This window comes from Paramisgurnus dabryanus, chromosome 18, assembly GCF_030506205.2.
Source record: "Paramisgurnus dabryanus chromosome 18, PD_genome_1.1, whole genome shotgun sequence".
NCBI lineage: Eukaryota > Metazoa > Chordata > Actinopteri > Cypriniformes > Cobitidae > Paramisgurnus > Paramisgurnus dabryanus.
Genome location: NC_133354.1, coordinates 10,112,867 through 10,126,467, shown reverse-complemented (window position 1 = coordinate 10,126,467; position 13,601 = coordinate 10,112,867). Strand labels below are relative to the sequence as shown.

At 38.5% G+C, this 13,601-nt stretch overlaps 2 protein-coding genes across 5 annotated transcripts in view; both read left to right on the top strand.

Moving 5' to 3' along the window:
- The window catches only part of cacna1bb (calcium channel, voltage-dependent, N type, alpha 1B subunit, b), a 170,526-nt gene extending 167,382 nt beyond the window's left edge, over positions 1-3,144 (top strand). For all 4 annotated transcript variants that reach the window (XM_065244126.1, XM_065244125.1, XM_065244122.1 and 1 more), the window contains one exon: positions 70-3,144. In XM_065244126.1, coding sequence (XP_065100198.1) covers positions 70-594 — 525 coding nt within the window. In that variant the 3' untranslated portion in view covers positions 595-3,144. The remainder of the gene's footprint in view (positions 1-69) is intronic.
- A 534-nt stretch (positions 3,145-3,678) lies between these two features.
- Positions 3,679-13,601, top strand: part of LOC135721694 (uncharacterized) — an 87,151-nt gene continuing 77,228 nt past the window's right edge. Inside the window, exon 1 of the mRNA XM_065244121.2 lies at positions 3,679-3,978. Within this exon, the coding sequence (XP_065100193.1) occupies positions 3,858-3,978 (121 nt within the window). The 5' untranslated portion in view covers positions 3,679-3,857. The remainder of the gene's footprint in view (positions 3,979-13,601) is intronic.

The following is a 13,601-nucleotide window of genomic DNA, read 5'->3' as shown; positions in this document are numbered from 1 at the left end:
ATTTTGCCTCTTTCAAAACATCATTCGCTATATTCCAAGTTGTCTCACTCTTCACCCACTGTGTTTCAGGGAAGTACCACAGCTAAGGGAAGTTCAATCGTTCATACCTCAGGCACCAGCACACCCTGCCGAGGGCGTAGACAGCTCCCCCAGACACCCCTCACCCCGCGGCCCGCTGTTGCCTACAAGACTGCCAACTCCTCCCCGATCCAGCTCAACACTGCCCAGTCCACAGGGGCCTGCCCCGCTCGCCTTAGTCGTGGCCTGTCGGAACACGACGCCCTACTCAGCGGCAACGCCCACCGCCAATCCCCCGTGCCTGTCACTCGTATCGGCTCCGACCCCAATTTAGGTCTCTTTCAGCAAGACTCTGAAGCTGAAGACTTTCAGGATGCCTTGAGCACGTACGGCACGGGCCGTTCCCCCAGGACCCACATGTCCTCAGGCTCGGCCCCCACGTCCATGCTGCTCTCGCGCAGCCAAAGTGGCGTGCCCAACGGGTATCACTACTCTCTTGGAGTGAACGCAGCCCCTGGGTTCAGCGGAAGAGCTTCTGGAAGCTACCAGGAGAAAGATAAAGATGACTGGTGTTAGCATGATCAAATCTAGCATGAGTTTTATCTTCTTGAAACAGCGGTGAGCTGGAAAAACGAGTTTCGTCAACAGTTTACACAATTTTCCCATTGAGCGTAAATGGTTTTGGAAAGGTGCTTTCCTCTTGTTTTAGAAAGAAACAGGTTTTACTTTTTAACTGAAAGGATACGCAAGCTGGAAGGCTTCATTAATTAATACGGAATTCTTGATGCGCTGTAAGCATGAATCGTTCAGCTTTAAGTGGCTCCTCCCACCTCTTTAATTTCATTAGGGCCGATTACCCAAGGGGGCCGAATGCAGGGAGACGATCACAGTCATCAGCTGTGCATGTGATCAAACCTTAAACCTTAGTGAAAGAGATCCAGAAAAGTGAAAAAATACAGGCCTGCTAATGCAGAATCGTAAAATCGTATATATTTAGTTCAGCTTGTTTAGATTCTTTGCACAGGACACAATGACTGAAAAGTTATTTTTTAGGAATATAAAGGTGTGCTGCTGAATTTTTCTCTGGTTCTAGTGGAATACACTTGCAGTTTTCTCCCACTAAAATATCTGGGCTCAGTTTTCTATCAGACTGCAGCAGAATAAATATCTTTTCTCAGCGTTTCATTTTGTACCTTATAAATGTAAATGATCCGAGTGTAGCTGGACATTACGTAAGGTCTAATCTTTATCTTACTCTTGAGAGTTAAGATACCAAGTGCCTAAACTTTGAGATTTATTGCCACATCAGTGTGATGCATTATGAAGCATTACGGGGCAATGAACAGACGCTGTAGGTTAATGTGATTGATATTTGTGTATTATTGTACTTCAGCATGTATTTGATGAAAGAGATTTTGGGTTGCACAAAACAGAGACCGTAGTGTTAAAACAATTTTGGTGGATTGTTGGTCTTTTGAGAATATTGAGTATTATTAATACGATGCAAGAGAAATGAGAAATAATGATATATCGATGAGGTCTGAATGGATGTTGGTTAATGTCAGTGTTGTTTTCTGTTGTGAGAGAAGAGGTCATGTCTGTTTCTCACCCATTATATGGTTTATGAGTGAGAGAGTAAGAAGTATTAAAGAGCTTTTTTGACTTTTTAAGGAGAAGTTTATAGTGGTCTCTGCACAATGTTTAAATTTCCACAAAAGTATTAAATTAAAGTGGGCCTTTTTAATAAAGAGTGTGTTGCAATCTCCCAATATTGTAAGGTTTTAAATGAAAGCCATTTAAATGAAAGTTCTGCCCACATTTACATAGTTTTCGTTACTTTGTGAGTCGGGCTGTGTCTGCAATTGACCCGTTGCCAAACACTGCCTTAAAGTGTTACTGACCAATCCTACCTTAGCAACTGTTGTCATAATATTTGCATTTGCAAGTCCTGTGCTTGTTTAAATGAAAATGTATAGAAATTATCCAAAAATATGTTTAAAGACAGGATACATGTGTTATTTTCCAAATCTTAAAATAAATCTTGATAAATACTGCGGATGTTGATGATGTGCTAATCTTCAGTCCAAAATGAACTTGAACTTGATCAGTACAGACACCTACTCCAGAGTAATCTCATCTGTTAATGTTTTAATCTTAATAAAGGGTCATTTATCTGTACGTGCAGGAAAATGTTTACTGTTGACGTACAGTAGGGCTATGCAACAAAATGACACTTTAATAAGCTCCTCATTCTGTAGCTTACCTGCACTTCACAAACTCACAAACTTCAGCACCAGTGGGACCAATTCTGCACTTCACAGAGATCTACAGATGTGTAGCTCACTAAACCAAAACGCACCAGGGTCAAATGACTTATCAGATGTTAACGGCGGATGCGTTTCTTATTTGCGCACTCCACATCCCCTTAAAAATATACAAAGTAATGTAGTAGTATTAGTACTGGTTGCACTAGAAAGTAAATGTTATTCTTAATGTACGCACCCTGTTGCAAAAAAATGGATGGTTAATGTGAAGGCATTCAGTTTATTTACAGTACGTGATGTCAGTGAACTGCCTCCAGCCACCGTTTCATGTTTAGCTATGGAGATGAGTGATGTGCACGGTGCACCCTATAGATCTTTGACTGTCCTTTATTTAGACATCTCCCTTCCTCTTGAAAAAAGAGAAAAAGAGTTTATTACAGGTGCCAAATTTATTTCAGCACTAGTTTGTCTCATGCTGTGCTATGTTCAAATGATCTGTGGCTAATCTCCTTGGATGATGTCATGTTTGCATGTTATGATGACATACAGTATGTGCATGTAGGAAATTGTACACCTTCGTCCATGTTTTTCTATGAAGGATTAATTGGCTTTTTTATTTAAACAATCTTTGATACGCTTACCTCCAGATTTTCGGGACAGATTTGGAAGACCCTCTCTTCTCAAATTGTTGCTAAAAGAATTGTTGGACACAAAGGAGCGATGCACTGGGACTGACTGCCTAACTCCTGATCCTATGATGCCATATTTCTGCTCATTGATTTAGTTTTATTTTTACCATAACATTTTGTATGAAAAGCATTACTGAATTGAGAGACGTGAAAATAAAACTTGGAAAAAACAACTATTATTGCTGTCAGTTTTTTGCTATTTAATTCTAATTTGTGAAGAGATTACACACAGAATCTTAAAAGTTGACATGCATTTGTCAAAACCGTTTACTTGAAAATAATTGTAATTTTAATATGTTTTGCAAAAAAATTACAATATAATGTTCCATGAGGACTAGAGAAACGTTTTATATATATATATATAATGTGTAGCATTAACCTTTTGTAGTGTCCAATGAAATGTTTCATTGTATTTTTAAATTACTTATATTTTGTAATTAATTAAAGGTTAATTTAATTAATGTATTAATTATATTGTATTGTAAATATTGAATTAATTTAATTAAATATCTGATTTGGGATGTTTTACTGTGCCTGCTGATAGGTCTCGCGTCTTGTTAGAGCTGCGGTATGTTAATGAGTTTGCGGACGCTGCTCCTCGTTGGTCCGCGGTGCCGGAGTGGGCGGGTCCTTTGGAGTTGTGTCGGCTGCGCGAGCGCGCGCTGTTTGTTGCAAGGTGCGTTCAGGGATGTGTAGTCATCGCCAGACATAACGACCGATTTGAAGAGAAACTAAAGGAAGACGGGAAGTTTGTATCAATGTCTTTATATTAATTTCATCATCTTCTGGACTTCATTCACTAAATTAGTTAAGTTAATGCGATGAGCGCAGGTCACTGCGTGAAATACCACAGTTCTCGTGTCTCGTCGTTATAACTCGGTCAATCATGTTGCTCGAGTCTTTTGTGTGGACAGCTTTTTTATTTACCGTTATGAATGCCAGCATCCCTGAAACTGATCCAACTGAAACAGCAGATGTGGAAAGCGGTTCAGGGATGATGCTGACAGGTAAGATTGTGTACATTCACTCAGATTAAGACAAAATGCTTCTTCGTGTTGTTTAGATATTTACTTTTTTTGTTATATACTCCTAAATACTGTATTGCACTCTTCATTTAATATCTAAATTTCTTGCAATGGTGTTCTGCGGTTTGTTAAACTGTCTAATACTTAACTGTATGATTACACTTTATCTTTACAATCGCATATAAATTAATCTCATCCCACTTGAAAACTATTGTAGTAAAATCCCTAGACGTTGTAGTGTTTTTTAACCTTACCATAGTATGCTATAGCATTTACTAATGCTTATCAATTCACTATAGCCTAGATAATACGGCAGATTACTATAGTATGCATTTACAAAGTGAAGTAATTGTTATAATAAAGTACTGTAATGGACCATTTACTGCAGTTAACAGCATTTATTTATGTGGGTTTTTATTTACTTTGAATAAAATATAGGTCAGTGATAGAGCAGTACAAATGTCATGGGTTCAAACACACATACTGACAAAAAATGTATACTTTGTAATGCACTGTAAGTCACTTTGGATAAAATGCTGCATTTTTATGCATTTAAATGTAAATTATAAAAGTTGCATGTGTAAAACTGCTATTTATCCTACAATTTTTACATTGAACAAAAGCTTCATAGATATAAACCCATTATTCATTGATATCTGACATTTCCCTCTTGGAGCCGCTGTTGTGTAATATTTTAATTTATGGTACAGTAGCAGGTGCAGGAACTTGAATGAATTATTTCTCCTGCCTGTTTGAATCCCACTGTGTAACATTACAGCGTTTCCAAACATGAGAACTACAAACTTCACTGTGTTATAGTTCAAATAGTGTAAATTCACTATACTAAACACTAGTTGACACAGTGATTCCTGTGTAAAGCTCCTCTCCCGTTTTTTCAGGTTTTTGCTAAACATATGTTCAACAGATTTGTGGCAGATGTGAGGGAAGCTAATTAGTTCCAGCATTCTTGGTAAAAGTTAAAGGATGCCATTACCTCTTCACTTTCTTTCTGAATGCATACAATCTGAATCTCTGAAATCTTTTATTCTTCATGCACTGTTTACTTGCACAATAACATGCACAACAATGCACAGTTCGGCGTTTAGCATTAAATGTGCTGTTGGACTTCAATATCTAATACATTGTAGAGAGGAAGACATTAGTAAATACTGTATAAGAAGAGGTTTCCAAATATGGAGTTGCTTTAAAGTAAGAAATAGTGTGTTAACCACCTGCTTTCATATTTTGTGTTTTGTCCATCCTTGTTCTGATTAGTAGGTTAGTTTGGAGTTGGATCAGCAGCAGTGTTTCCTTATGAATCATCACCCAGCAGTCATCATTTGTACACTGTAGATGCATGCGATCATGCCCAAGGAGATGACAAATTATGCTTACATTTCTGACTGCTGTGTTTTGACTTTGGGTTTTTTTGCTCTGAAATTGTGTTTATTTCTGTTGTGCGCAAATTGAAGTGCAGACAGGGTTGTTACTTTCATGGATGTGTTCCAGACGTCGCAATGTTGCCAAGGGCTTTGTCAACAAACATGAACAAAGTCAGCTTTTTGCACCCCTCAATATCACTACCATCAATTGAATTATCAATAATTTATTTTTTGCCACTTTTTACATGCCTAGTCTTTCCAAAAAACAAGAACACCACCGAAAGTGTGGACCTCACAAGGGAATTTGTGTAGAATGCTGGGATAAACATTTTTGGTTCTTAGGCTTGTTAAATAAGAAACTATGAGGCGGTTTCCTGGACAGGTCTTATCCTAATCCAGGCTTAAATGCATGTTTGAGCTGCTTAATTTAAAAACACCATGTACTGATATATCTTAAATGAGAAATATCATGAAAATCTTTCCATGTTTCCATGGCTTTCCATGTTTAAAGGGATAGTTCGGCCAAAAATGATATTAAACCCATGATTTACTCACCCCCAAGCTGTCCGAGTTGCATATGTCCATCGTTTTTTAGGCAAACACATTTTCGGCAGTGGGGAACCTTCAGGGCCTTCTACGCCTTCAGAGAAGGCCTTACAAATTTAATAAAAAGATTTTTTATAAATAAATAATAAATAATATAGTATTCAATAAAAATATGTTTTTACATTTTTTAATTTCTATTTAATTTAATTTAATACAATACATGTAATATATTTTCTCTCATCTATGTTCTAACGTTAAGCTTACTGTCAGGTTTATGTCATGAAAACATCTAATCCAATCAGAATCGTCTGTCTCTATTAAGGCCCGGTTATCTGGCTCATTCATTGGTTAGGACTTCATGAATCCCCGGGAAGGCCAAGCTATGTGTTTTGGTGTGGAGAGTGACGGGCAAATCGACCAATCACGTTTTGATTTCAAGTGGGCGGGTAAAAAACAATACATTGTAAGCCTTCATGAAGTCCTAAGCATGCAACAAACTGGATGCGAGCTGCCGTAAAACACCAAAGACGAAGATCATAGACCGTTAATATTAATACAGTCTAATGGCCCGAAACTCTGCGGTGAGAGTGGTTGAGGTAAATGGCGGAAAACGTGATTGACGTTGTGGAAAGCTTGATAGGGCTGAGGTAAAAACGAAATTACTTATGCGCGTACTCGTGAAGAGCACAGCTGTGAGAAGCGCGTGCAGAGGAGACTGTGCATATGACGCGAACACGAGAAAAATAATGGGTTTAATTATACTTTTACTTCCTGACAGTTTCACTTGTTACGTGAGGAAAGTAATGACTGACAGACGACGCCGAATTACATACAATATAATTTCCTAACTAAATCTGAGAGAATGCGAAAACATTCAAATATTTTTTTCCTCGCTATACCCGATGGGCATATCTTATAAAAACAGTTATAAGCCACAAGGAGGTGCACTGAGAACGCAGGGTGCTATATTTCCCCTTATGAAAAAGACAAACAAGGTATCCTACAGCTAAATATATATTTCCAAAAAATAAAAAATAAAATAAAGAACACAATTTAAGCTTGTTAAATGCAAATTTACAGAGCCCCTGTCATTACAGAGCAGCAGAGTCTGTATTTGTGTTTATCAGTTAGATTAAAGTAATTTTAAACTTTAAAACTGCATTTAAAGGCAGACAATGCCCATTCTGTAATTTAACTTTGCGTGCTCAGAATTTTTACACGTTCACTGTATGATTTAACGAAATACGAATAGCCTAGTATTATGGATGGAGAGGCATTTGCACTTCATTGGATATTTTGAAGTTGGTGTCCATCCTTCACAAAATAAATCCAAACGGCTCCAGGATGATAAACAAAGGTCTTCTGAGGGTAATCCGCACTGTGTTGTTGTAGAAATATCCATATTTAAAACTTTATTAACGTAAATAACTACCTTCCGGTAGCGCCACCATCTTAGACTCCTCTGTATTCAGGAGAGAGTATTAGCGTAGTGTACGCACTTTTCTTAGTGACGTATGACAAATTCGGAGGGCGGGGGCACAGAGCAGCAGCAGAGTAACCTCCGTAGGCTGCGTAAGCTCTCATCCTGAATGCGGACGCGACTAAGATGGCGGTGTTACTGGAAGGTAGTTATTTATGTTTATAAAGTTTTAAATATGGATATTTCTACAAATACAGCGCACGGATTACCCTCAGAAGACCTTTGTTTATCATCCTGGAGCCGTTTGGTTTTATTTTGTAAAGGATGGACGCACTTTTTTGGACTTGAAGGTCGTGGACCCCGTAACTTCACATTTAATCAACTGAAAGACCTAAAACATTTTCTAAAATATCCGAAAATGTGTTTGTCTGAAAAACGATGGACATATGCAACTCGGACAGCTTGGGGGTGAGTAAATCATGGGTTTAATATCATTTTTGGCCGAACTATCCCTTTAAGTGGTATAATTGGGTACTTCTATCAACCTAGAAAATGTGAAAAATAACAACCCAGTAACCTAGTTTTGGTATTCTTTGCAAGCATGTGAAAAAATAGCTCATTGAAATTTGAGTCCCCCTGTGATGTCAGAAGGGGATAATACCGCCCCTTAATCTGCACTATCAAACCACGACACTGCCATTTAGTGCAAAGATCAACTAATTTGCATTTTAAAGGACGCACCCAAAACGGCACATTTTTGCTCACACCTACAAAGTGGCGATTTTAACATGCGATAATAAATTATCTATATGGTATTTTAAGCTAAAACTTCACATACGTACTCTGGGGACACCAAAGATTTATGTTACATCTTAAAAAAAATCTTGTGAAATGTTCCCTTTAACATACTGGATATCAGTCACATTGTTTTGTCTCAAGAAGCACACTTTTTTTTTTTTTTTGAAAGGTTTGTTTGTAAAACGACGTAAATATCCTAATTAAACTAAGGCCTAGCCCTGGATTAATCTAAACCCTGTGTGGCAAAACCGCCCTTATTAGTTTTAAGCTTTTTTAGTTTTTGTTTTAATCAATCTTTTGTGGTCTTTGCAAACAACCTACACAAGGTGGACTAGGGTTTATGAGCTAATTTTATGATCAAGCTGACAGATGAATCCTTAAACTAGTTTATTAAATCCAAACGCCAGTTTAAGAGTAAATGCAATCGCTGAGAAATCTTATTCGAGCCAGCATGAAAAACCCTGTAGCGTAACAGATTCAGACTGAAAAGGTTATAGTTATGTAATACATGCAACGATTCTCCTCCAGGTAGTTTTATAACCATCACCTGTTTTAGTGAGCTGGGTGCCAAGTTACAGGCATTTAAAATTTTATGGCTGTAATGCCTGTGTAGCAAATCCAGGCTTTGCCCGCAAGGGTTCTGTTGTTTTAGCGAAATCCAAATGCAGGTGATAAAAAATTTAGAGGATTGACCAGTTATTCTGACAGATGTGAGTGCTGCCCATCGCTTTGTTTAAACTATTCTTTTAACAGCTTGTCACATCCACATACCATTTAGATGACAAATGTTTGCTGGGCACTGGGTCATGGGCGCTTTGGTGTGATATCATGGTTTCAAAACGTGTGAATATGGTGGATTTGAAAGAAGGGCTGCGTTTTGTGTTGTGCTTGTCAAATGCTGTGCTTGAGTCGTGTCCCATTAGTGTCAATGTATTTCTCGAGCAGATTAATTTGTTTTATTTGGACAACGATTCAGGTTTCTTTGGACTTCTTTGAAGGTTCTCATAAAACTAGTCGTCAAACCAACTGCTAAAACAACAGTGCCATTATGTATAAAACGCTTAGGTGTGCATAACATTATCAGTGAAACGTTACAATAAGCCTGTGAGTTTATCTGACCTCATGCAAAACATGCATAATTATTGTTTTTATAGATGTTTTGACCTTTTGGTTTTTAATAATGTTGCCATATAGACCCTTTTACTGTTTGTACACAATGATGACGTGGCAGCGTATGCGCGCGCATTTATGCAACGGAAGTATCGTAAGAATCAACAGTGAAGCAACACAAACAGTAAGTTATTTTTAAAAAATTGACTTTATCAACATTTTCAACACAGCTACCAGATCCGTGTACTATAGTGGAGTGGATAAAAGACGTTAGCAGATGGCCAAAAATAAAGTTGCAAGATACATATATACGTATATTAGTATATTATATTAGTGCAACCAAACGCAACAACGGGACATTTTGATGTTGAGAAACCGTTTTAATAAACTTTCTGAGTTGCTACCACGTTAGAACCAATGGGGAATAACACCACTTCCGTTGCCCAAATGCGCGCGCAGGCTATTTGATCACGTGAGCTGTAAAAGGGTCTATAGAAGATCATAGTTGGCCAACACTCTTGTTTTCTTGATCATCACGTGCCGGATAATAGAGAACAATAAAAACCAAAAGTGTGTCTTTTTGTATTGTTTTGCAATAAAGATAATGCTATCTGAATAAAGTAAAGCAGGAACATGTGTTTATTAAAAACTGCCATGAAGGATTGTGCTTATTCAGCAGCTGCTTATATCCACACATTAATAGGACTTATTTGCGGCATTCATCTTACGTCACATGAAAGAAGTTGTTAAGCGTTTTACCGTATCAGCGTTACAAATAATCTGGCCTCTTTTCCCTCACGGGAAATGTTTTGCGCCATGCGATAGCCTAACACGTGAGGTAATTGAATTCAGACACCCAGCGTAAGCCTGTTTTAACATCACACCTGGATTTAAAATTGTTACCATCCAACTTGTTAAAGGTCACATCTTATCTCACTGCCTTTGTAAGCCCTTCAGATTACACGGTTTCTCAGAAAACCATATAAGGCTGACAGATTTCTGTGGTTTGTTTGAACAATGCCAGTGACTTCATTGGTATGTTCTTATTGAAATAAAAGTGAGCTTCTCACATGGTGTCCTTGTCATCCCATGATGGTTTAATAAAGAGTTGGCAGCGTTTACTCCTGAGACCCCCGCGAAGTCTGCGGCCTGTCACATCCATCATTTATTAACACTTATTTTACATCCAATAAAACTGCAATGTAATATTTAATGTCAGTGTCAGACAGAGTGGCAGCTGGGGGAAAGTTGTAAATCATAAAATTATAATACACGTTTGGCCTTTGAGGTGTAAGACTTCTTCTCTACTGTTAGAAAAAATGGTCAGAAAATAGCTGTCACTGGGGTAGTACCCATAACTCTTTCACCGCCAGCATTTTTTAAAAAAGTTGCCAGCCAGCGCCAGCGTTTTTCATGATTTTCACCAAAGTTTAATGCCTTCTAGAAAATGTTCTTCTTTAAATATATAAACATACAATATACCAAATGAAAGAACAGACCCTCTGCTTTCAAACAAAAAAAACGTTTCATCCTACCTTTAGTGGTTCTTTTGCAATCAGCTTTTGAATATGGGTAGGTTTTTGCAAAAACACCATATTTTGAGCAAAAAGCAGAGATAATTCCATTTTTATGACAGACTTTTCATAGAGATCCCATTCAGAGCGATCTTTAAAACAGACACGGACATGCAGCAGCTTGCCATAGGGCAATACTTCCGGTTTTAAAAAGTTGCGGAAGGGCGCCACCTGGTGGATAATAGCGGTATTGCGGAAAGACGGAAAATCTCGTCATTGGCGGGGAAGCGTTTTCTCTTAATTGACGAGATATCTCGTCAATGGCGGGGAAAGACTTAATAAAGTACACTTTTGCACCTAAAAGTGTTAGGTATTAGTGCATAAAGGTACATGTTGGTACCAAAGAGTGCATATTAGTACCTCAATGGTACCAAATATAGACCTATCTGTACCTAAATGGTACATATATTAGATCCCTTTAAAGGGTACTGCCCTAGTGACAGCTTAGGACAATTTTAAACAATTTTTTCTGACACTGTAGATATCCATTATCCTGCTGGAAGTAGCCATCAGAGGATGGGTACATGGTGGTCATAGAGGGATGGACATGGTCAGAAACAATGCTCAGCTAGGTCGTGGCATTTAAACGATGCCCAATTGGCGCTAAGGGGCCTAAAGTGTGCCAAGAAAACATCTCCCACATCATTACACCACCACCACCACCAGCCTGCACAGTGGTAACAAGGCATGATGGATCCATGTTCTCATTCTTTTTACGCCAAATTCTGTCTCTACCATCTGAATGTCTCAACAGAAATTGAGACTCATCAGACCAGGCAACATTTTTCCAGTCTTCAACTGTCCAATTTTTGTGAGGTCATGCAAATTGTAGCCTCTTTTTCCTATTTGTAGTGGAGGTGAGTGGTACCCGGTGGGGTCTTCTGCTGTTGTAGCCCATCCGCCTCAAGGTTGTGCGTGTTGTGGCTTCACAAATGCTTTGCTGCATACCTCGGTTGTAATGAGTGGTTATTTCAGTCAAAGTTGCTCTTCTATCAGCTTGAATCAGTCGGCCCATTCCCCTCTGACCTCTTGCATCAACAAGGCATTTTCGCCCACAGGACTGCCACATAATGGATGTTTTTTTCCTTTTCACACCATTCTTTGTAAACCCTAGAAATGGTTGTGCGTGAAAATCCCAGTAATTGAGCAGATTGTGCTGGCACCAACAACCATGCCTCCCTCAAAATTGCTTAAATCACATTTCTTTCCCATTATTCAGTTCAGGAGATTGTCTTGACCAGGACCACACCCCTAAATGCATTGAAAAAACTGCCATGTGATTGGTTGATTAGATATTTGTATTAATGAGAAATTGAACAGGTGTTCTTAATAATCCTTTAGGTGAGTGTAAATACATCACAACTATGATTATATTTTGTGAGCTTTGACATTCATATTAATGTTTTTTAGCTTGTAAACAAAGCACATCTGCCCATAAGGATGTGGATGGCATGGACAGTTTTGAAATCTCTTCAGATGGATGTTGTTTCAAACAGTAAAGCAGCACCATGGTAATATCGTGTTCCCAAAAAGACAAACACCTGGTATCAATATGATTTATTCATCTCTAATATCCAGAAAAGGAAAGTTGGTAGATTTTAAAGCTAGTGTGTGCTGTCTTCATCTTCAGATCATCAGTTTGTGATTTTGTCATCCGCTTTGATTCTCCAGAAATGTGGCTTTTGTGAGTTACGTTCTGTCCTGTAAATGGGAACTGAAATGCCTTCAGCATCCAGGCTGGAGAAAAGCTCAGACATCCCCCCGGGTAAAAACAGGCGGAGTGTGTTAGGAGCAGTGTCTGTCTGCTGGCTGTCTGACAGAAGTGAGCTGGTGTAGATTTGGACCTACCTAATGGTACTTTTGGCACCGCTTTGCCTTAAGGGAAACCTTAATGCTATCATGATATTGTAATTTATCATAAAAGTGTGGATAAAAGGGGGACCCATTTGAAGCGGAGCAGAATTGCTGCTTGTATTCCACATTAACCGTATGCCAGATGATCTCATGTTATTCATGGGCGCTCAGGCACGCATGCATGTATCGGACTATTCAGCTGACAATGCGACCTGTTTCTGCTGGCACGCTCTTGAGGGCCATTACTCTATGAGCTGCAGTTATTCATGAATGACATCACCACAAGCCAATCTGGGAAAATAAACATCTTATGACTTTAGTACATATGGGCCAAACATGGCACACAGTGTTTATAGAACCAAACTATGACTGTGCTGTGTTTATAGCCAGCAGTGGTTTTAATAAGCAGCGGGTGTAATATTTTAAATCTGTTCTTTTTTAATTTGTTATAAAATGTGTAGTTCTGGTTCAGGATGCTCATTGGTCAGTGTTCTAGCTGTGCTTACAACTAAGAATGTAGTAATATCTTAAAAGTTACCTTGACTTTGAATAATTTCATGCTTTAAATCTTATCAAAAGCTGTTGCTAAGCATTGCGTGATTTTGTGCCAAGCACCCACTGTCGGAAAAGAGAAATTGGCACTATGGATAGATCCACATTAAAGAGCACCTATTGTCCGATTCACGTTTTTAAATTTCCTCTGGTGTGTAAGTGTGTATTAGTACATGTTAACGATATGCAAAAGGCACAAACCCCAAAGTTAACGATGACGCGAGTTACCGTCTCCAACGTAAATCTCTTTTCTTGGACTACAAAAAAAAACACGGATTGTAGGCAACAGTTTACTTTCTGGGATTGGTGATGTAGACAAGACCGACATTTTCATAATTCCTCCCGTTTCGGACTCCTGTTAACAATGCA